This window comes from Atractosteus spatula, chromosome 7 (assembly GCF_055471065.1).
Source record: "Atractosteus spatula isolate fAtrSpa1 chromosome 7, fAtrSpa1.hap1, whole genome shotgun sequence".
Lineage (NCBI taxonomy): Eukaryota > Metazoa > Chordata > Actinopteri > Semionotiformes > Lepisosteidae > Atractosteus > Atractosteus spatula.
Window position 1 is genome coordinate 14,925,917 of NC_142712.1, and position 24,855 is coordinate 14,950,771.

General features: G+C 38.8%; 3 protein-coding genes across 3 annotated transcripts; all 3 read left to right on the top strand.

Annotated features, from left to right (window-relative positions):
• Positions 1-235: 235 nt before the first annotated feature.
• On the top strand, positions 236-3,837 carry LOC148830611 (olfactory receptor 2AT4-like). Its single transcript, XM_088919958.1, has 3 exons — positions 236-244; positions 1,561-2,527; positions 3,629-3,837. The coding sequence occupies exons 1-3, from the start codon at positions 236-238 to the stop codon at positions 3,835-3,837; spliced, it is 1,185 nt and encodes a 394-aa protein (XP_088776084.1).
• Positions 3,838-9,130: 5,293 nt separating this feature from the next.
• Positions 9,131-11,272, top strand: LOC148830612 (olfactory receptor 1E16-like). Its single transcript, XM_088921937.1, has 2 exons — positions 9,131-9,139; positions 10,289-11,272. The coding sequence occupies exons 1-2, from the start codon at positions 9,131-9,133 to the stop codon at positions 11,270-11,272; spliced, it is 993 nt and encodes a 330-aa protein (XP_088778063.1).
• A 9,806-nt stretch (positions 11,273-21,078) lies between these two features.
• LOC148830613 (olfactory receptor 1E16-like) lies at positions 21,079-23,088 on the top strand. Its single transcript, XM_088921961.1, has 2 exons — positions 21,079-21,087; positions 22,105-23,088. The coding sequence occupies exons 1-2, from the start codon at positions 21,079-21,081 to the stop codon at positions 23,086-23,088; spliced, it is 993 nt and encodes a 330-aa protein (XP_088778087.1).
• The last annotated feature ends 1,767 nt before the right edge of the window (positions 23,089-24,855 follow it).

Sequence of the window (24,855 nt, forward strand, 5' to 3'; positions counted from 1 at the left end):
CTAACAACTACTTCATGGTATCCCTGGATCAAGTATCTAACAGGCCAAACAAGAAAGACTGGAATACAGGCAAACTTTCTTAAATATAAACTCAAGAATGACAAATCAAAATTACATTTTCACAACAAAACAAAGTGAAGCATTTTTTATTTCTTATGCAATATTTTTTTTTTTAATTTTACACTTTGCAATTGTTAAAGATAATATTTTTATAATAATGAAGTTGTGAAATAAAATGTCACTTGTGGCTTCTACTTAGTCAATTAGAAACACTGTTTTTTTCTTTATAATAGGTACACTGGTTTTTATCTCCCTTTGGAGGGAATTTATATGAATAGTAAATGCAATCCAAGGGGGAAGATACTGTATTTAAATAGTGCCAATAGTCAGTCTACAACTGAAGCACATACTCTCGGTGGTTACACAGTGAAAGGTAAGGCCAAAAGTTTGTCTGCTTTCATTTACAGCTCAGATCACTTATGATCAGGGTGGTTAGTGCAAAACAAAGACTTTATTTCATTGACAGTATGTGATAAAATCCCAGATGTCTTAGTAGTAATTTAACAAAGTGAGTTTAGTGAACAAAATACCTCAAATAAATATATACACCGAAAAATATATTTTCCTCATTTCTATTGTTTTCTGAACGATTAGTAAAAAGTCAGAATCATACATCCACAATAACTGTACATTGAAACACAATGAGTAACAGTTACTATTCAAGACAAGGTAAAAGGAAATCAAAATATTTTTTTTCAGAAGGAAAAAACTCAACTGTCATTACAACCATTGATTGACATATTAAAAAGTCTTACATAATGTCCTGTATAGTTCTAAAAAATGACACAGGATGTGACTAATTAGTATTACAGATTGACAAATAATTCATTAAAACTATACAGTACATAAACACAAATATCAACTTTTAATGGTGGAGTATTCTTCAGTTCTTCACACAACTGAAGAAGACTCCTCAGATCAAAAGTTCTCTTATTTTGTTTTACTTTATATATTATTTTATATCTTTTTTTTTTTACTTTTCAATTTTGAATTAACTAGTACTTGTTCCTCTGCACCTCTCACACTCAGGCAGTTCCCTTCTCCAAGCTCTTCAATATACTGGATGTGGATTATATATTGTGTTTTAAATTCTGAGCAAAATCTCTTCTTGCAGTTTTCTGCAAATATATTTTGACAAATCACAATATATTTATTTTCAATGCAATAATCATAAAGCCAGTCACATGAGTAAAGCTCTGAAATACTGGCCACATATTCACAATGAATTCCCACTGAAAAATATGACACATATCTAATATTAATTTATGAATTTATGCCACTTAAAAACTGAGGAAACAGACTGAATTTAATGTGCTGGTAACATGTACTGCAGGATTCAAGAAGCATTATTTGAGATATTGCAGCATAACTCCTGTGCTACTCTGTAAGAAATCGTTAAGAATCTACATCTGTTGTTTGAAAGTGTTTCTACTGCATGAGATGTTCTAATTTGTTCCTGCCTGTTTTTTCTGTGTGTTTTAGAGTACACTACATGAAGAGCTTGCCATGCCTGAAGCAAACAGAACCCAAATCACAGAGTTTTTCATCTTGGGTTTCCCTGGACTTCTGCCACAATATTATTCACTGGTTTCTGCTCTTTTTTTTCTCATTTACGTGGCAATTCTAATTGGGAATGGATTTATTGTTGTGGTCATCATCATTGACAAAAACCTGCAGAAACCCACCTATCTCATCTTCGGGAACCTTGCAGTGGCAGATTTAGCTTTCAGTACGACTACATTGCCCAAAATCATTGCCAGGTACTGGTTCGGTTCCCAAGCTATCCCTTTTTCTGCTTGTTTCCTACAAATGTTTTTTGTCCATTACTTGGGATCAGTAAATTCATTTCTTTTAATGATAATGGCAATCGACCGCTACATTGCAATATGTAACCCTCTCAGGTATCCAACGTTGCTTAAAAACACCAATGTATTCATTATGTGTGCTTTTTCATGGGGTATAACAATATTTATAGTAGCTAATTTAGCCATTCGGGCAGTCACTTTGCCTTTTTGTGGGCCCGATGTTATTGTACATTGTTACTGTGATCACATAGGAATAACCAGGCTAGCTTGTGCAGACATCAGGTCCTATAGTTTAGTGGCTTTAATTAGTGCCATGCTTGTGTTGTTCGTTCCCCTATTCTTTATAATATTTTCTTATGTTCAGATCATTCTCTCTGTTATGAGGATTGCGAGCTCTGAAGGGAGATACAAAGCATTTTCCACCTGCTCTTCTCAGCTGTGTATCATAGCTCTCTACTACCTTCCCAGGAGCTTCGTTTATCTAGCAAATGTTTTGAATATTTCGATTAACACTGATTTCCGCATTATCCTGATTCTGACTTACAGCCTGGTGCCTCCCATGATAAACCCTCTGATTTACTGCTTCAAGACAAAAGAAATCAAACAGAACCTAGTCAAAAGGTTAAGATTTAAAACTGCTGAAAACCAGGTGAGATGTACAGGTATCTCATTTGTTGACAAATAATTTGGAAAAAAAGCATTGTATACTGCTACTTAGAAAATAAGTAGTACAGAAAGGAGGCCATTGGGATCATCTAGGTCATCTGGATGCTAATTATAGTAGCTGATAATTATTTTAAAAAACCTCTGTATTATCTTAAACAGCATGACCAAGTAGTTTATTTCAGATTCCCACAACCTTTTGAGCATAATTCCATTTTACTTTCCCATAGTTTCCACTGTGTTTTCTGGTTTCTGTTTCACTGCTGGATCTAAAGAATTGGGTTGAGTGTCTTAAATTTCTTTTTAAGTGTAAGACACTGCTTTATCCCAGAATGTATATGATCAGCCTTCTCTGTACTTATTCCAGGGCAGCACTATTTTTGTATTTAAATTTAAATTCAAGTTTTAACTACATTTCCTAATTTTCTGTTTTCTTTTTCTTGATTCAGGCACATTACTTTGTGTATGGTTTCAATATGGTTTCAATATAAACTGAGATTTCAACATAAAGTAACCAAGTGTTCACTATTTTAACTTTTGTGCTGAATGTCTATTCAACAATAAAGTTGCCAGAAACTAATTTATTCTGATGTGAAAAAGCAGCTTTAACAGGAGAAGACAAAGAAATATGTGCATGTGTTTAACATTATTTATTTGTCTTTTTTATTTATCAGTTATTATTGATTGCAATATTGCAATATTCAGCAAATGTGTGAATTGAATGGCTGGCAGGCCTTCACCAATCTTCTTTCAATGAAAGCACTAAATAAATGATGCATCCATAATCCCTAAAAATGATGGAGGGTTAAAGTGTATCATCCCCATGACTTTGCCTCTTTCAGTATTTATATCAGAGGTTTGATTCAGCAAGTTATTAGTTCTGGTACTATTAGCTCTGGTAAGAGCTTCCAGTAGAAAGAAATACACATTAAGAGAGATGTAATTCCCCTGAATATAATTATATATAATTATGGAAACATGCATACATAATTTGAATGTAATACATAATGTAGTGCTCTCGGGTTCACATGGGTATGCGCCCTCGCCGCTGCCGCCTCAGGTCGGCCCCCCAAACCCAGGCCTCCGGCATCATTCAACAGGGACCCAGCCAGTTGAGCTGAAGGGGAATCTCCCACTTAATTCACCGTCCTTGGTGAAGGGCTATCCCATCCCGCTCCTGACACCAATACAGCGCTTTCGGGTTCATGTGGGTATGCGCCCACGCCACTGCCGCCTCAGGTCGCCCCCCCACCGCTGGGGACTTAAACCCGGGCCTCCAGGGTTTCTCAACAGGGACCCAGCCACTTGAGCTAAAGGAAGATCTCCCGTCAGCCCGATGGCTGCGGTCCCTGCTATTAACAGGGAAGGGCGGTGACGTCACTGCACTGGTAAGCTGGCTTGCACAACCTGTAATGTCGGCCATAAGCATTACAATAATAAATAGTTCAGGTTGGTAGCTGTGTCAGCATGCGTAGGCTGCAAAGGAACAAGTAATAGGTTTATTCCATGCTGAAAAGAGAAGAAAGAAACACCTGACACCTCACACCTGAAGAACGTTCCACGGCCGAAACGTTGTGTTTTCTTTCTTCTCTTTTCAGTATGGAATAAACCTATTACTTGTTCCTTTACATAGTATATATATACTTACAAATTAGATTTTTAGTTTTTTACAGTTTGTTTTTACTAATAAAGTGAACATTTTTATACCATTACAGACTTCGGTCAGTATTTTATTGTAACACGTATTGTGGTATAACACTCTTAGATCAGATAAAGGGTGCTAAAGACAAGCTTTCACCTAAAGAAATATGACACTATCCATTTCCTAAATAGCTTTTAAATGTGGGTAGACAGTAGAATCGCTAAAGACATATGTTTCTGCACAGCTTGTATCATTACATCATACATGAAGATATGGAAGACATAGAGTATAAGATTTATTTGCAACCCAGTGTATCATGCTTCAGATTCTAAAATCTAACCTGCTGGGTGTATTCAGGTCTCTGCAAGTGTCTCCTAATATTTTATATTAAAAAAAGTTTAATTAGAAGCCATGCATAGCAATAACTTAAATCTAAATTTCAAAGCCTTTATTCATGGCTGAGTAGTGTTTCTTAACTAAAAGGGTTAAATCTATAACTTACTATTTCTGAGACCACTAGATACATTTCCTGTCTAATCATACGTTCACTATTCTTTAATTATAAATCCAAATCCAAAACCAGCAGTGAGGACCAAAAGGTATGTAAATGTAAGTTAAAGATTTGTAATGTAACAAACTGTATTTCCTGTTGGGGAAAATCAGGGTTTTAAGGCCGTAAGTATTTCCATTGTCATTGTAAGTATACACAAGAAGTGCATGGTTAACTTTAATCTTCACAGCCCTAACATGTTCTCTGAAGCGGTCTCTGAGTCTCCTTCCTGTTTCCCCAATGTAGATGGCTGGGCATTTCCTGCAAGAGTTACAGTAAATAAGGTTGCTGTAGGTACAAGATGTCACCTGAGTTATCCGGAATTGTCCTGAGGGGCCATGAATGAGTGTGGTGTTAGTTGTGTACTTGCAGGTGATACAAAGAGCTCTGTTGCAAGGGAAAGTGACTGGTATGGATGGTTGCTGAGGGCGGTCAAGGGAGCTGTGAACAAGAAGGTTGCGCAGATTAGGTGATCGGCGATATGAGATGATGAGGCGGTCAGAAAAGAGGGCCCCAGTGGAGGGATCAGACTGTAGGATGGAAATGTTGTCGTTAATGGTCCTGGGGATAGGAAGTGTGTTAGGGTGGAAGGGAAGCACCAAAGGAATTCCTATGTTAGACCAGGAGTTCCTGAGTGTATTTTGAGTGCTTGGTTCTGGAAATCGAAGTCATCACTGCAGGGACGTCATAGTCGAAGGAACTGTGAAAAGCTCCTTGCTGCTGATAAGAAGGGAGTTGTTGGATACCACTCCCTTTTGGTAGTCAGTGGTAGGATACTACATGTGACCAGTTTTTGTCTGTTATAATAATTGCTCAAGCTGGAGCAAGAAGATGTTCATTCCATGCTGAATAGGAAAAATTGAAGAGAGAACAATACAATACATGACATCTTATAATTATTTACTGGTCACCTGTACATTCCTATTACCAAATAAAATCCAGAACCCATGGCAAGTGTCATTCACAAAGTAAACTATTACACATTCTTAATTTTTGACCGTTACTTGCGACAATACAAGAACATTTCTGAGCAAGAAAAACTGAAGAGTTCTAATACTTCACAGTACATTTTAATTATATGATTATCAATTGTTTCAATTAAATATTTTGCACTGCCTTCGTAATCTGAAAAAAGGCTTCACAATTAATGTCTCAATTTGTCATTTTGTATTTGATGCCTAATACTGTTGATCCAGTCCAGCCAGCTTCGCACTTCATTTTCATTTTTATTTCAAAAGAAGACGTACTAACAAAACAAAGTGATGCCCATTATGTTGAAGAGGTCTGTTTCAAGGACTAAATTCTTTTATTTGAAGAAAATTCTAAATATTTAGATATATTTAGGTAGATTCAGAAATATTTAGATATATAACCCAAAACTACAACTGTTGCATTAACATTTACTTATTAAGGCATGTGAGTGTAGAATGTACATTAAGTATATTGTAAACTTCATCCATGGTGCAGGAGTTAGACAGCAGTAATGCAAAGTGACCACATGGTGGAACTACATACACACTATTGTACTAGGGCATGCTGTTAAAAATGAGTAACTGCAGTTCAAAGCCTTGCATCACACTTATTTCCTTGTGCTGTTATTGTTTTCATATGTTTTTTTATTAAAAATGAAACAAACAGGGATTTGAAGAGATGATAACCTGTCAATTAATAAGCATTTTTGTAAGAATATAGATTGACAAATCCAGAAAATTACACAGGTTGGGAGGGATCTATAAAGCAGTATTGTGCTGCTTTGTAATGTTTTTCATACTTGCCTTCTTTTATAGACTTTACTGGGCTTCAGAGGAAATCAATTACATACACCTGCAATAAATTCACAAAGTTTCCCACAAGAAAACAAAATCTTGTTTTAGCAGGTGCACAGCCATTTTGAACCAGCATGAATTAGGTAGATTGACTAAAGGTTGTCATCAACAGGGATGCTAAACAGGGGTTTATTAAACTATGAAAGTCATAATACAAGATATACATTTGCAATTATGGCTTTGTACCAGGTTGCTGTCTCATCCCACTGATGTTCAATGGGGCAAGAAGGGTATCCAAAGCATAGTTGTCACATTCTCATCTGGCAGGATGAGATCAATGTACCACCATAAAGCCAAATACTGTAGCAACTAATCATTACAAGGGCAGTTCTGTGGTGACTAGACAGCCCTGCCCAGATCATCACTTCATGGACTTCCCCATCGATTGGTCTGTTGTTCACAATAATTCTGTGTAATTCTGTCACACTCGCTACCAAGCTTCTCCTTGAAATTCCACTCATTAAATAAGCTAATTGCCTATATCCTATCAACTCCCCGACTGATGAGGTTAGTTAGTGTTATGCAAGTCAAAGTCATGCAAGTATATCATGGTCAATGATCCATGATCATCCATCCATCTGTCTTCTAAGCACTTTATCCAGTACAAGGTCACAAGTGAACTAAGCCTACCTTAGCAAGCACCAAGCGCAAGGCTGGATACACCCTGAATGGGACATCAATGCATCGCAGTGCACACGGTCACAGATACACCAGGGTCAGGTTTCCCATAAGCTTATTAACCTACCAGTGTGTCTGGAATGTGGGAGGAAGCATTCCGTGGAAACCCATGGGAGAACATACTCCACACAGATAGCATCCCAGTTATGGAACCCAGGGCCATAACACTGCAAGGCAGCAGTGCTAACCAGAGTGCGCCCATGCCACCCTAATTCATGATCAATTCATGAAAATATTTTACCAATATCAAAATTTAATCAAAATTGTATACTTTATTTTGCTGAAAACCTGCACACATAAAGACAATGATAGATCTCTCCTGATGTGCATTTTGTCCCAAATGTATTGATGTAATGTTTACCAGAAGTGTAAACTAATATGAAGATAAAAAAACAAATAAGGAACTAATTCTTAGCAGCCTGAAACTCAGCAAAAAGAAAGGTGATATTTATTATGAAATTCTAATCTGCTTAAGTATTTTACATCAATTTTCAAGTAGCCCACATCTAACAGAATAAAACATACTCTACATTATCCTTTTGTTTCTCTTATCTTTATTCTTCTCGTTTAAGAATGGGTACTTTTATTATAAGAGTCTGTCAGATGCTTTTAGACTCACATTTACACATATTTTGTACAGATGATAAACACTGAGTTACTACTTATCACTTATCACAGCTTGAAACAGAAACAACATTTTTAGCTTTACAGATGTCCAATTCAGATTTGTCGTTATTGTCCTTAGCTGATGTTAAAATCCAGCAGTGTTCAAATACACTGACAAGCATGGTGAGCCATATTATCTCAGAAACCACCTCAGATAATCTGCGATTTTAATCTAATTTGTATCAAACTATTGACATTGACATAAATTAAAAAATGAAGACAATTAAGGTACTGGTGCTGGGTACTGGGGCATCATACAGATAACAGACATTTCCTCCTCTGCAGCAACTCAATTACTCATTGCACTGATTAAATTCTGCAGTGAGATAACTAGGTGTCTGACATTTTCTTCTAAATCAATCCTTTTTTGTTTAAACCAGGCAAGACAAACAAAACTATAAAAGAAAAAAATAAAACACTGATACTGGAAGTGTGGCAGACCCCACCCTCAACTAGGGCAGTCTCAAGGGTCTACAGACACATAGAAACAAAGTGATCAAAAGACATGAAGACCAGAAAGCTTCATTCATGACTTAAGCATCTACCAGCATCCAAAAACTCCAACCATCCCTCCTCCAATGTGTGGCCTTTATATTCCAAAGAAGCCTGATTACGCCCTTATGCGTTGTGAAATGAATGTACTGTATAGTATGCCTTACACCAGGAGTGGGCAGGGGAGGGCCAGTGATCTACAGGATTTCATTCAAATGTGATTCCTAATAACCTAAATTAATGGGACCAATTTAATAACTTATACCTGCTCTTGAGGTGACTCTGCTTTGAAATTATCTAGAAAACCTATGTAATGCAGTCCAGGAATGCCTAACCCTGTCTTACACCAGGAGAATTACAAATTCTTCTTTGTGGAATGCATAAAACACTCTGGCGTTTTGATTCAGGTGAACTTATGAAAGGAAATCCATAAAAGGAACAAATGGAACTTTATTTTTGTTATATTTAGAGAGTATTTAGTATTTAGAGCATATTTAGACCGGAAATGTGATGCACGTATTTACTAAAAGAATGGTGGCTGCATGGAACTAACAACTACTTTATGGCATCCATGGATCAAGTATCAACAGGCCAAACAAGAAAGAATGGCATACAGGAAAACTTCCATAAATACAAACTCAAGAATGCCATTCCTGAAACAAAGTGTAGCACTTTAATTTATTTTATACATTCAATTATTTTTTAAAATATTTCCATTTTACAATTGCTAACGATAATGAGTTTGAAAATGTCACTTGTGACTTCTTCTTAGTCATTTGTAAATACTGTTTAAATCTTTATAATAGACACTCTGGTTTTTATCTCCCTTTGGAGAGAATTGATATGAATAATAAATGCAGTCCAAGGGGAAAGATACTGTATTTAAATAGTGTCAAGCATAGGAGGAGTCAGTCTACAACTGAAGAGCATAATCTCAGCAGTTACACATCGAACGGTAAGGAAAAAACGTTCGGCTGCTTTCACTTACAGCTCAGCTCAGTTGATTCAGTATAACTCAGGATGGTTAGTACTTAACTAAGACTTTCTTTCATTGAGAGTCCATGATAAAATCCCAGAATACATTTTTGCAGAAGGAAAAAAATATTTTCAAGTTTCATTTTACAACCATGGTATTGCCACATTAAAAAGACTTACATTATTTTGTTTTGTTTCTAAAAAATGGCACAAAATGACACTAATTGGTTTTAAAGATTAACAAATCTACTTTACATAAACCAAAACACACAGCTGAAGAAGATTCCTCAGCTAAAAAGTTATTTTTACTTTGTTTGTTTTATTTTAAGATGTTGAATCATCAACTAGTACCTCTGCAGCTCACATACTCAGGCAGTTCTCCACTCTGAACTCTTTATTATACTGCATGTGGATTATAAATTGTATTTTAAATGCTGAGCTTCAATAAGGGGGTGACAAAATCTCAACTTGCAGTTTTCTGCAAATATATTGTGACAAATCACAATATATTTCTTTTAAATGCAATAGTGATAAAGCCAGTCAGAGGAGTAAAGGTTCATAGGACGAATCACAATATTTGTCTTTCAAATGAAACACCAATACAGTCAGTTACACGAGTAAAACACTAACAAAATTGGCAATATACTCTAAATGGGTTCCTACTGAATATACGATATGTGGTAAAATCTACAGTATGCCACTTCAAGTCAGGGAAAATTGCATGAACAGGCTGAATTTAATATGCTGGTAGTGAGTACTGCAGGACTCAAGAGGCATTACTTGAAATATCGCAGCAAAACTCCTATGTTACACTGTAAGAAATCACTATAAATCTGCATCCATTTTTTCAAAGTGTGTCCACTGCATGAAATGTTCAAGCATGTTTCAGCATGTTTTTTTCTGTGTGTTTTAGAGTACACTACATGAAGAGCTTGCCATGCCTGAGGAAAACAGAACCCAAATCACAGAGTTTTTCATCTTGGGTTTCCCTGGACTTCTGCCACAATATTATTCACTGGTGTCTGCTCTTTTTTTTCTCATTTACGTGGCAATTCTAATTGGGAATGGATTTATTGTTGTGGTCATCATCATTGAGAAAAACCTGCAGAAACCCACCTATCTCATCTTCGGGAACCTTGCAGTGGCAGATTTAGCTTTCAGTACGACTACATTGCCCAAAATCATTGCCAGGTACTGGTTCGGTTCCCAAGCTATCCCTTTTTCTGCTTGTTTCCTACAAATGTTTTTTGTCCATTACTTGGGATCAGTAAATTCATTTCTTTTAATGATAATGGCAATCGACCGCTACATTGCAATATGTAACCCTCTCAGGTATTCAACATTGCTTAAAAACACCAATGTATTCATTATGTGTGCTTTTTCATGGGGTATAACAATATTTATAGTAGCTAATTTAGCCATTCGGGCAGTCACCTTGCCTTTTTGTGGGCCCGATGTTATTGTACATTGTTACTGTGATCACATAGGAATAACCAGGCTAGCTTGTGCAGACATCAGGTCCTATAGCTTAGTGGCTTTAATTAGTGCCATGCTTGTGTTGCTCGTTCCACTTTTCTTTATAATATTTTCTTATGTTCAGATCATTCTCTCTGTTATGAGGATTGCGAGCTCTGAAGGGAGATACAAAGCATTTTCCACCTGCTCTTCTCAGCTGTGTATCATAGCTCTCTATTACCTTCCCAGGTGTTTTGTTTACCTAGCAAACAGTGTGAATATTTCGATAAACACTGATTTCCGCATTATCCTGATTCTGACTTACAGCCTGGTGCCTCCCATGATAAACCCTCTGATTTACTGCTTCAAAACAAAAGAAATCAAGCAGAACTTGGTCAAAAGGTTAAGAGCTAAAACAGCTGAAAACCAGGTGAGCTGTATCTCCTTTGTAGAAAAATAATTTAAAAATGCATTATATAGTACTTAAGGAAGTTTTCAAAAGAAAGAAGGGCATTTGGCTCATCTAGCTTATTTAATTTCTAAGCACAATAGCTAACTAATCCATGGTTTTTAACCAGATTATTCTTGAAAGAAGTGAGGGTGTCATTTCAAACAGCATGGCCAACTTCTTTCAGACTCCTAAGATCCTCTGTACATAAAACATTCCCTTTTTAAATGCACTTCCCCATAGTTTCCATTATGTTTTGGGGTTTGTGTTTCACTGCAGGTTCTAAGAAAGTAGAATAGGTTGAGTGTTTTAAACCTCTTTTGTAAGTATAAGGCATCGCCTTATACTATTGTACACAATATCCTAAAGTTCTAAAAGTTCTAATTCTAAAAGTTTTACTACAGTACATGTTGCCTAGAAGATGTTTTTATTATAACTATGTACTGAATGCCTAATACGCAATAAAGTTGCCAGGGAAAGATTTGACTGATGTGGAAAAGCAGGTTTTACAGGAAAAACAAAGAATTATGTGCATATGTTTAACAATATCCTTTATTACAAAATTTGTGATGTACTGTATGAGTAACAAATGTAGCAGGTGGTTCTCAAATGTATGTAGTATTGTTCTTCCAAATCCAGTTCTTAAAGAAAGATCCCAATTCCCACAGATCTGACTCTTGGGTTAATTGAATGACATTCATTACTGGCAGGCCTCCACCAATCTTCCTCTCCTCCATCAAGCAAATAAATCATACATGTATCATCCCCAGAAATGATGGAGGGTTGAAGTGTATCACGCCCTTTTCAGTTCTCATATCAGAGGTTCAATTCAACAAGTTAATATTTCTAGATAGATAGATAAGACGTTATTGATCCCAAAGGGAAACTGATGTGTTACAGCAGTCCAGCCCAAGACGAGCAAAAAAAAAAGACATCAGAATAGACTAAAAATTAAAATACATAAAGCAATACAAAATAAATCTCAAATAAATAAAAATAAATACATAGGGTGCAAAATATGCTCATAGTCACTGTAAAAACAATAAAATATGTGCAAAATGTGCATAGGTATATACAGATTGAGTGTCCCAAAAAAAGTACAATGGAACAACATGCTGTCCATAGACGAGCAAAAGAAGGGCTAACAGTTCTAGCCTAGGGCAGCATTATACACCCTGACAGCCGCAGTCGGCTCTGACCTTTCTTGTACAGGGCGTCGGTGTTACCACAGCACTCCAGCTTATCATCCAGGTGTACCCCTAAGTACTTGTAGGACTGCACCCCCTCTATGTCCTCACCCTGTATGGAAATAGGGTTCAGCGGAGACTTCCTTCCTTCCTTATTCCTGTCACTGTGGCCATTAAGAAAAAGAAATGTCATTCCCCTGGATATAATCATATGTAATTATGGAAACATAAATACATATTGTAAATATAATACATAATGAATATCGTTACAAATGAGATTAGTATTTTACAGTTTTTTTTTACTAATAAAATGAACACTTTTAAATCATTACTGACTTTGATCAGTATTTTATTTTAACAATACTCTTACATTAGATATAAAAAGAATGTTGAAAAACAGCTTTAACCAAATTTAAGGACACAATCCACTTCCTGTACTTCTTCAAAGAAGTGGGTAGACAGTAGAATGTTTTTAGCATAAATCTCTGTTCTTCTAGCATTCAACATGTTAAACAAATTGCAACACACACAGACTTCAGTCACTGTGAATTGTCTCTGTAGATTATCACAATACATTATCATGTACTCCTAATGTTTATATTTTCTAAAAAAAAGATTAATTACCAGCCTGATAAGCAATTTATTCATGGGTGAGTTTTTTTAACTAAAATGTGAATCAATAAATCTTGGTTTCATAGATCAAGAGGTAGATTTCCTGTCCTAATCATAAGTCCAGTATTCTTTAACTATAAATAGAAATAATTAAATTACCAGCGAGGAAAAATACTGTAGGTACAGTATGTAAATGTATGTTACAGATTTGTAATGTAACATGCTGTATTTGCTGTTGTGAAGTTGAAAACACTAAACAGATACTGCATGGTCTGTCTGCTACAGTATGTCAATAGTAATTACTCAGGTGGGGAGGTGAGTCAATGTGCGGGCCTGCTAAGGAGTAAAAAGGATAATTCCACACTGAAAGGTGAAGATCAAAGAGTGGAATACATGACGTTTCAGGCCTTCAAATATGCACTGTTTTTTTATTTCTATTACCAGTAAACACACAGAAATAGCTGGAGTTATTTGTTATACAGTAAATTCTAAATTTGTGTCCGATATGTTGGACAATAGAAAACAAACTTCTGAGAAACAAAACTCACCTCTTCTACTGCTTTAAAGTACATTTAGACTTAAACCTGAAAATAAAATTAAAAAATTGAATGTGCTGTAACAGTTGATGGCTAATATGGTCACTGTCACTGTTTTAATACTTTGATTTTCTTGGGAAGCTCTTTATTATCATCATTGTCAATTGTTTTAATTATACATTAAATATTTCTTACTGCCTTCATAACTTGAAAAATTCCACAATTCTCGATTTGTATTTTTATATCTGATGCATATTACTGTTGATCCGGTCCTTTAAACGTTGACTAGAGAAGAAATCCAGCCCTGAGTTTCGTATTTCATATTAATTTCTAATTTTATCTCGAATCAGATGCACAAACAAAACTTTGCGATTACCTTGATGTTGAGTCTGTGTCAAAAACTAAATTTAAAATGTTCAAAATGTTTATATATGTCACAAAACAGCTATCATATTACTAATTAGATATACAGCAATATACTGTGTGCAGTACTAGACTGCAGTAATGCTAAGTGACCACATGGCGGAACCACATACACGTTATTTTACTAGACATGCTGTTAAAAATGAATAACTGCAGTTCGAAGCCTTGTAACACACTGGTTTCCTTGTGTTTTTATTATTTTAATATGTTTTTACTACAAATGAAATAGGGATTTGAAGAGATTATAACCTATCCACAAATAAACATTTTTTTATGTAAGAATATAGACTTTTGATGGCATGACAAATCCAGAAAGTTACACTGGTTAGGAGGGCTTTATAAAGCTGTATGGCACCACCTTGTGATAGATCCATATTTATTTATTTTAAATTTATTCATAGATATTTATTTACTTGACTTGTTTGATAATCCTTACCGAGCTTCAATGGAAATCACTTACGTAGACCGTACGTTCCTCACAAGAAAACAATTAAATCTTTTGTAGCACGTGCGTAGACATTTCATTGAACCAACATGCATTAGTTAAATTCATCATATTTATGAAAGGTTGTCATCATCAGGATTGATAAGCAGAGGGTTTATAAACTATAACCAGGATGGCTAAACTATGATAGTAACAGCAGGAAAATCTCATTCCTCATTCCTCAGAGCCTGGACAAGCACATCCCATTCTCACCCCACAGATGTTCAATGAGGAAAGAGGGTTATCCAGAGCATAGCTGTCACATTCTCATCTGGCAGGTTGAGGTCAATGTAGCACCGTAAAGTCAGTTACCAACTAGTCACTACAAGGGCAGTTCTGTGGTGACTAGATAATCAACATTCAACAGGTTAAATCACCTCATCTCCTGTGCCCCATCAACTCCCCCATTAATGAGGTTATTAAGTTCTTACACAAGTCAAAGTTGTACAAGAATATCATGCTCAATTATGCATGATCATCCTTTATTGGCTTCACTGCTCTGTTCTCCTCCCCACTGATAGCTGATGTCTGGTGACCGTTCTGGCGCATTTTGGTTGCCGTCGTATCATCCAGGTGAGGGCTACACATTGGTGGTGGTGGAGGGGAGTCCCCATCACCTGTAAAGCGCTTTGAGTGGAGTGTCCAGAAAAGCGTTATATAAGTATAAGCAATTATTAATTATTATTATCCATTTCCAAACTGCTTTATCAAGCACAGGGTTGCGGTGGGGGGCCATAACCTTTTAGTTTATCTTTTGTTATGCATTTAATTCATAAGTGCTTTAAAATCTTGTGGCATAACATTTTTGTAAAAATACATGTGATTTAATAGAGCCAAAAAAGGGCTTGTTAATGTTAAGGGTTCGGTAATAGGGACCGAACCAGTGAATGAACCCACTTGCAGGAGCGAACAAATCCAAGTCGTAATCCGAAAGCAAACCGTAATCGTAGGAACAAGCCGAGAGTCCAGGGGAAGCAAGATATCCGAAGGGAACGAGTACTGAAGCCGAAGCGTGATCCGAAGTCGTAGTCCGTAAAGCAATCCGAGAATCCAGAGGTAGCCAGTGATCCAAAATAGAGCGAAAGTACCAATCCAAGCCGAGATCCGAAAAGCCGAAGTCCGAAGGGAAAAACCGCAAACCGAAATCCAAGACAAACACAGAGTAGATGAAGCGCAACCAGGAAGCTCAAAAGGGAAAACCAATACTGAGCAACGAGGTAGGGAAGGACAGGTGTTTAAGTAGGATGAGACGGGGGTGTGGTGGTGAATGGGAAAACTGATAGGTGAACTGATGGATAGGGGCTACGCCTACTTCTGCCTCCTCCGTTGCCGAGAGGCAGGGATCATAACATTACCCCCCCCTCTATGGGCGGCTCCTGACGCCCTAACTGGACGATCCGGGAAGTTAAGGTGGAAGTCTTGGATGAGGTTGGGATCCAGAATATCCTTCTCCGAAACCCACGAGCGCTCCTCCGGACCGTAGCCTTCCCAATCGACGAGATATTGTAGGGCTCCACGAGACCATCGGGAATCCAGGATTTTATTGACCGTGAAAGCAGGGAGTCCATCAATTACTCGAGGCGGTGGGGGTTTTTGTTGCGGTTTAGACAGGGTGGATCTTCGAAAGGGTTTAAGGAGGGAAACATGGAAAGTAGGATGGATCCGAAGGGTAGGAGGCAAGGCCAGTCTGTAAGTTACAGGGGTGATCTGGGCGAGGACACGAAAAGGACCAATGTACCTGGGAGCAAGCTTGCCAGATGGTTGCTTAAGAGGGAGGTTACGAGTAGATAACCATACAAACTGACCACGTCGAAGTCTGGGTGGGATACGACGGCGCCGATCAGTCACCTTCTTCTGCTGAGCGGAGGTGCGAAGAAGGGTGGCTTTGGCCTTCCTCCAGAAGGTCTTCAGGTTAGAGATGTAGTCCTGAACCGAAGGTACCTCTGTGTTGGGATGGGAGTCAGGGATAAGAGGAGGCTGATAACCTAAAGCACACTTAAAGGGAGACATGCCAGTAGATGTGGTATACAAAGAATTGTGTGCATACTCTGCCCATGGGAGCAAGGACACCCAATTATCATGGGTAGAGGAGATATAAGTCCGTAAATAGGTCAGCAGTTCCTGATTCATCCGTTCTGTCTGACCGTTGGCCTGAGGGTGATAAGCAGAGGTAAGTGAGACTGAGGCGCCCAGTGACTTACAGAAGGCCCTCCAAAACCAGGAGACAAACTGAGGACCCCTATCAGAGACAATATCCTTAGGGATGCCATGCAGTCAGAAGATATGCTGTACAAACAATTCTGCTAGTTCTCGAGCTGTAGGTAAAGACGGTAGGGGAATAAAATGAGCAGATTTGGAAAAACGGTCTACCACCACCATAATAGTCGTGTGTCCATGGCTGGGTGGAAGGTCAGTAATAAAATCTACTGAGAGGTGGGTCCAAGGACGGTCCGGGACGGGTAAGGGTTGAAGAAGGCCCGCTGCCCTCATCCGGGAAGACTTCATTTGGGAGCAGATAGAGCAGGCCTGGACATATTCCTTGACATCCTTGGCCATAGTTGGCCACCAGAAGTCCCTGGAGATGAAATCCAAGGTACGGTGGAATCCAGGGTGTCCGGCGAAACGGGAGTCGTGTCCCCATTGTAAAACTGCCGATCTGACGGAATTAGAGACAAATAACTTGTCCTGAGGGCACTGAGGAGGAACCGTCTGCCCTACCAAGGCTCGTCGGACAATTACCTCAATGTCCCATCTTACCGCTGCCAGGAACTTACCAGATGGGATGATGGGTTCTGGAATCAGTTCGGCCTCAGGGGGGTCGTGGATCCGTGAAAGGGCGTCTGCCTTGATGTTCTTGGAACCTGGAGTGTAGGTGATCAAGAAATTGAATCTGGAAAAAAAAAGGGACCACCTAGCCTGGCGAGGACAAAGACGTTTGGCCGACTGCAGATACTCCAGGTTTTTATGATCAGTGTAAATTAAAAAAGGGTGATGAGCACCCTCTAACCAGTGCCTCCATTCCTCCAATGCCAGCTTAATGGCCAAGAGCTCACGGTTACCGACATCGTAGTTCATTTGGGCAGGGGATAACTTCTTAGAGAAGAAGGCACAGGGATGAAGAATCTGTTTTTCTCCATGACGTTGGGAGAGAACACCACCCACCCCATGACCAGAAGCATCCACTTCGACCACAAAGGGCAAAGTTGGATCAGGGTGTTTTAGGATGGGGGCTGTAGTGAACAGATGTTTCAGACACTGAAATGCTTCTTCGGCTTGAGGGGTCCATTTGCCTTGTTTAGGGCCTTTACGGGTCAAAGAGGTTATGGGAGTAACCAGCGAGCTGAAGTTTCGAATAAACTTCCTGTAAAAGTTAGCAAAGCCGAGAAATTGTTGAATGTGCTTGAGATTCTTGGGAGTGGGCCAATCAGTAATCGCCGAGACTTTACTCGAATCCATTTCCACCCCCTCCGGCGATATGACGTACCCTAAAAAGTGAATCCTCGAAGCATGGAAGGTACACTTCTCTAGTTTGACATATAGTTTATTCTTAATGAGCCGGGAGAGTACTTCTCTGACATGGAGAACATGATCCTGGAAGGAATCAGAAAAAATTAATATGTCATCTAGATAAACCAAGATAAATCTTTGTAGGAGATCATGAAAGATGTCATTAATAAAAGATTGAAACACTGCTGGAGCATTAACCAAACCAAAGGGCATGACCAAATATTCGTAATGTCCATGGGTTGTCATAAATGCCGTCTTCCATTCATCCCCCTCCCGAATGCGGATTAGGTTATAGGCCCCTCGTAAATCCAGTTTTGTAAAGATCTTGGCTCTATGCACAGACTCAAGTGCTGCTGGAATTAGAGGCAAAGGGTACCGATTCTTGATGGTGATCTCATTGAGGCCACGATAGTCGATGCAGGGACAGAGCCCACCATCCTTCTTTTCCACAAAAAAAAAACTGGCACATGCTGGTGAAGTGGATGGACGTATAAGCCCAGCCTTCAGAGAATCTTGTATATAGACTTTCAGGGCCTCAGACTCAGAATTGGAGAGTGGAAAAATACGACCTTTGGGAGGGATAGTACCGGGCAAAAGGTCAATGGCACAATCGTATGGTCGATGAGGGGGGAGGGCCAAGGCCTCCTGCTCATTAAAGGCTTCCTGTAGATCAGAGTATTGAGGGGGTATGGTAGGAACCCCTGAAGGGGACGTCGCCATTAGTGCAATCTTCTCTGGTAGGCGACAGCATCTTCTAATACATCTGGGTCCCCAAGCTACAATCTCTTTACGGGACCAAGAAATGTGTGGGTCATGCTGCTGTAGCCAAGGAAAGCCTAGCACCAGAGGATGTGTAGGAGTCTCCAGGAGATAAAACCAGATATCTTCCACATGGGTGGCGCCTATCTGCAGGCTTATAATTTCCGTTCGCCACCTAATAAGCCCTGGAGATACGGGGGAGCCATCAATGGACTGGACACAAAGAGGGGTAGACACCAGGGTCAAGGGTAGTTTCCAAGCTCGAGCGACGGAGGCGTCTATAAAGTTTCCTGCCGCCCCCGAGTCTATAAAAGCAAGAAGAGGTCTCCTTTCATTATCCCAGAATAGGGTAGAACAAATAAAAAATCCTGAGGTAAACTGAGGGAATTGAGTATTCTCACTCACCTTAGGATTCCGAGAAGGTGGGCGGCGCCTCAAGGAGGAGTACGCAGCTGGGCAGGCTGCTTTAAAGTGTCCGAGTTTCCCACAGTACAGGCAGCGACCCTCTCGTTGGCGCCTCTCTCGTTCTTCAGGGGTTAACCGGGTGCGGGCTATTTCCATAGGTTGTTCCGAGTCGGCAGATCTGAAAGGTGATAGCCGAGGAGCCTCTAGAATAGGGGGCCGAGATCTCTCCGCACTCCTATGACGAATTCTGAGTTCTAATTGCAATACCTGTGAAATAACTTCCTCCAAGGTATTGTCCAATTGCGGCATATTTACCAGATGGTCCTTAATTTCTTCACTGAGTCCTTGTCGGAAAAGAAAAATAAGGACCTCATCATCCCAGTGAGTCTCTGCTGCCGCTACTCGAAAATCAATAGCATAATCATGTACAGACCGGCGGCCCTGGTGGATGGAGGAGAGGCGGAAGGCAGAGTCTTGGCCTACTACGGGACGACAAAAAACCCCCTTAAATTTTTCTAAAAAAAGATCATAATCCTGACTTTCAGGAGCCCCGCAATCAAGCAGAGCAGTAGCCCATTCCAAAGCGCGGCCGGTTAGCAGTGAAACTATGAAGGCGATCTTGTCCTGAGGAGAAAAAAAAGTTTCCGGATGGAGCCTGAAAACCAGCGCACACTGTGCTAAGAAGCCCCGACATTTGGTAGGATTGCCGTCAAACCTGTCAGGTGGAGTTAGTGGAAGAGGTCGAGGGGCAGGAGTAGCAGCTGGCGGGGGTGGAGCTGAAGCGGCAGCTCCAGCGTTGCTTCCTAGATTGCCGATGGGCGGCATTGCAGACAGGTGCGCAGAGATCTGTTGGACAAAAGCCTGGAGCTGGAGTAAGGCTTGTCCGTGCTGATCCAAAGCCGAGCGAATCTCCTGTTGCTCCGCTGGGTCCATGTTAAAAGGCTCAGTATTCTGTTAAGGGTTCGGTAATAGGGACCGAACCAGTGAATGAACCCACTTGCAGGAGCGAACAAATCCAAGTCGTAATCCGAAAGCAAACCGTAATCGTAGGAACAAGCCGAGAGTCCAGGGGAAGCAAGATATCCGAAGGGAACGAGTACCGAAGCCGAAGTGTGATCCGAAGTCGTAGTCCGTAAAGCAATCCGAGAATCCAGAGGTAGCCAGTGATCCAAAATAGAGCGAAAGTACCAATCCAAGCCGAGATCCGAAAAGCCGAAGTCCGAAGGGAAAAACCGCAAACCGAAATCCAAGACAAACACAGAGTAGATGAAGCGCAACCAGGAAGCTCGAAAGGGAAAACCAATACTGAGCAACGAGGTAGGGAAGGACAGGTGTTTAAGTAGGATGAGACGGGGGTGTGGTGGTGAATGGGAAAACTGATAGGTGAACTGATGGATAGGGGCTACGCCTACTTCTGCCTCCTCCGTTGCCGAGAGGCAGGGATCGTAACAGTTAAGCAATATGTAACCATGTTTGTGTTATCACCAAAAACAATGATTATTATTAATTATTATTAAATTGATTAAACTTTGCAGCTACTGTATAAACGACTGTAGGTGTCTGACATTTTTCTTCTGCATGTATCCATTTTGCTTAATCCAGGCTGGACAGACATTACGACTATAAATAAACAAGTTAAATAACACTGGTACTGGAAGTGTGATAGACCTGATGCACAACCAGGGCAGTATCAAGGGCGTGCAGATGCAAAAAGTAACAAAGTGATCAGAAAACATGAAGATGATGTGTCCCTGGTTGTAGAATCTACTAGCAGGTCAAACAAGAAAGACGGGTATACAGGCAAACAAAATAAAGTGTAGCATTTTTTTTATACAATAAATTATTTCTAAATATGTTACAATTGCTTAAGATAATGAGTTTTCAATGATGAAATTATGGAATAAAATGTCACTGGTGACTTCTGCTTAGTCATTCGTAAACACAGTGTTTTATCTTTTATAATAATGTACAGTAGGTACTCTGGTTTTTACCTCCCTTTGGAGAGACGTAATAATAAATGCAGTCCAAGGGGGAAAGATACTGTATTTAAATAATGTCAGGCACAGGAAGAGTAGGTCTACAACTGAAGTTTTCAGTGATTACACATTGAACGGTAAGGACAAAATGTTCATCTGCTTTCTCTTACAGCTCAGCTCACTTGACTCAGTATGACTCAGGATGGTTAGAGAAAAACAAAGACTTTCTCTCATTGAGGGTCTGTGATATAATCCCAGATGTCTCAACAGTAATTTAACAAAGTGAATTTTAAGAACACAATATCTCTAATACGTGCTTACATTGAAACACTTATTAGAAAAATATTTTTCCTCATTAATATTTTTGTAAACAATAGGTAAATCTGCTTTGAATATTGCACAAACTCTTCAGTGTTAGTCTGTTTTATCCATCCATTACATATACCTAATCTTTATGGCCTAATTAGTTCTTCACACAACTGAAGAAGACTCCTTAGATCAAAAGATATTTTCTTATTTTGTTTTACTTGCAGCTCAAATTCTCAGGCAGTTCCCTACCCTGAGCTCTTCATTATACTGCAGGTGGTTTTTTTTTGTGTTTATAAATGTTGAGCTTCATGGTGAGGATGACAAAATCTCTTCTTGCAGTTTTCTGACAAATCACAATATGTTTCTTTTAAATGCATTAGCGATAAAGCTAGTCTCTTCAAGTCATGGGAAATTGCATGAAGAGAGTGAATTTCATATTTTGATTGTGAGTTATGTGGGACTCAAGAGGCATCACTTGAGATATTACAGCATAACAGAATATAATAGCATGATATTACCTGTGCTACTCTGTAAGAAATCATTAAGAATCTGCATCAGTTGTTTGAAAGTGTTTCTACTGCATGAGATGTTCTAATTTGTTCTTGTCTGTTTTTTCTGTGTGTTTTAGAGTACACTACATGAAGAGCTTGCCATGCCTGAGGAAAACAGAACCCAAATCACAGAGTTTTTCATCTTGGGTTTCCCTGGACTTCTGCCACAATATTATTCACTGGTTTCTGCTCTTTTTTTTCTCATTTACGTGGCAATTCTAATTGGGAATGGATTTATTGTTGTGGTCATCATCATTGACAAAAACCTGCAGAAACCCACCTATCTCATCTTTGGGAACCTTGCAGTGGCAGATTTAGCTTTCAGTACGATTACATTGCCCAAAATCATTGCCAGGTACTGGTTCGGTTCCCAAGCTATCCCTTTTTCCGCTTGTTTCCTACAAATGTTTTTTGTCCATTACTTGGGATCAGTAAATTCATTTCTTTTAATGATATTGGCAATCGACCGCTACATTGCAATATGTAACCCTCTCAGATACCCAACTTTGCTTAAAAACACCAATGTATTCATTATGTGTGCTTTTTCATGGGGTGTAACAGTATTTATTGTTGCTATTTCAACCATTCGGGCAGTCACTTTGCCTTTTTGTGGGCCCGATGTTATTGTACATTGTTACTGTGATCACATAGGAATAACCAGGCTAGCTTGTGCAGACATCAGGTCCTATAGCTTAGTGGCTTTAATTAGTGCCATAATTGTGTTGCTCGTTCCCCTTTTCTTTATAATATTTTCTTATGTTCAGATCATTCTCTCTGTTATGAGGATTGCAAGCTCTAATGGGAGATACAAAGCATTCTCCACCTGCTCTTCTCAGCTGTGTATCATAGCTCTCTATTACCTTCCCAGGTGTTTTGTTTACCTAGCAAACAGTGTGAATATTTCGATAAACACTGATTTCCGCATTGTCCTGATTCTGACTTACAGCCTGGTGCCTCCCATGATAAACCCTCTGATTTACTGCTTCAAAACAAAAGAAATCAAGCAGAACTTGGTCAAAAGGTTAAGATCGAAAACAGCTGAAAACCAGGTGAGCTGTATCTCCTGTGTAGAAAAATAATTTAAAATTGCATTATAAGTACTGAAGGAAGTTATCAAAAGAAAGAAGGGCATTTGGCTTATCTAGCTTATTTAATTTCTAAGAACAATAGCTAATTAATCCATCGTTTTTAACCTCTTTTGTAAATATAAGGCATCGCATTAAACCCAGAATGTATACGGTCACTCTTCTCTAGACATATTCCAGGGGCAGCTACTTTTTTTTATAAAGTAGTGACCAATATTGTACACAATATTCTAAAGTTCTAAAAGTTCTAATTCTAAAAGTTTTACTACAGTACATGTTGCCTAGAAGATGTTTTTATTATAACTATGTACTGAATGCCTAATACACAATGAAGTTGCCAGGGACAGATTTGACTGATGTGGAAAAGCAGGTTTTACAGGAAAAACAAACAATTATGTGCATATGTTTAACAATATCCTTTATTACAAAATTTGTGATGTACTGTATGAGTAACAAACGTAGCAGGTGGTTCTCAAATGTATGTAGTATTGTTCTTCCAAATCCAGTTCTTAAAGAAAGATCCTGATTCCCACAGATTTGACTCTTGGGTGAATTGAATGGCTGTCATTACTGGCAGGCCTCCACCAATCTTCCTCTCCTCCATCAAGCAAATAAATCATACATGTATCATCCCCAGAAATGATGGAGGGTTGAAGTGTATCACGCCCTTGATTTTGCCCTTTTCAGTTTTTATATCAGAGGTTCAATTCAACAAGTTAATATTTCTAGATAGATAAGACGTTATTGATCCCAAAGGGAAACTGATGTGTTACAGCAGTCCAGCCCAAGACGAGCAAAAAAAAAGACATCAGAATAGACGAAAAATTAAAATACATAAAGCAATACAAAATAAATCTCAAATAAATAAAAATAAATACGTAGGGTGCAAAATATGCTCATAGTCACTGTAAAAACAATAAAATATGTTCAAAATGTGCATAGGTATATACAGATTGAGTGTCCCAAAAAAAGGACAATGGAGCAACATGCTGTCCATAGACGAGCAAAGGAAGGGCTAACAGTTCTAGCCTAGGGCAGCATTATACACCCTGACAGCCGCAGTCGGCTCTGACCTTTCTTGTACAGGGCGTCGGTGTTACAACACCACTCCAGCTTATCATCCAGGTGTACCCCTAAGTACTTGTAGGACTGCACCCCCTCTATGTCCTCACCCTGTATGGAAATAGGGTTCAGCGGAGACTTCCTTCCTTCCTTATTCCTGTCACATTATTTCCAGTAGAAAGAATACAATGTGGCCATTAGGAAAAAGAGATGTCATTCCCCTGGATATAATCATATGTAATTATGGAAACATGCATACATATTGTAAATATAATTCATTTGTAATTATATTCATTATGTGATTAGTATTTTACAGTTTTTTTTACTAATAAAATGAACACTTTTAAATCATTACTGACTTTGGTCAGTATTTTATTTTAACAATACTCTTACATTAGATATAAAAAGGATATTGAAAAACAGCTTTAACCAAATTTAAGGACACAATCCACTTCCTGTACTTCTTCAAAGAAGTGGGTAGACAGTAGAATGTTTTTAGCATAAATCTCTGTTCTAGCATTCAACATGTTAAACAAATTGCAACACACAGACTTCAGTCACTGTGAATTGTCTCAGTAGATTATCACAATACATTATCATGTACTCCTAATGTTTATATTTTCTAAAAAAAAAGATTAATTACCAGCCTGATAAGCAAGTGAGTGAGTGGGTGAGTTTTTTTAACTAAAATGTTGAATC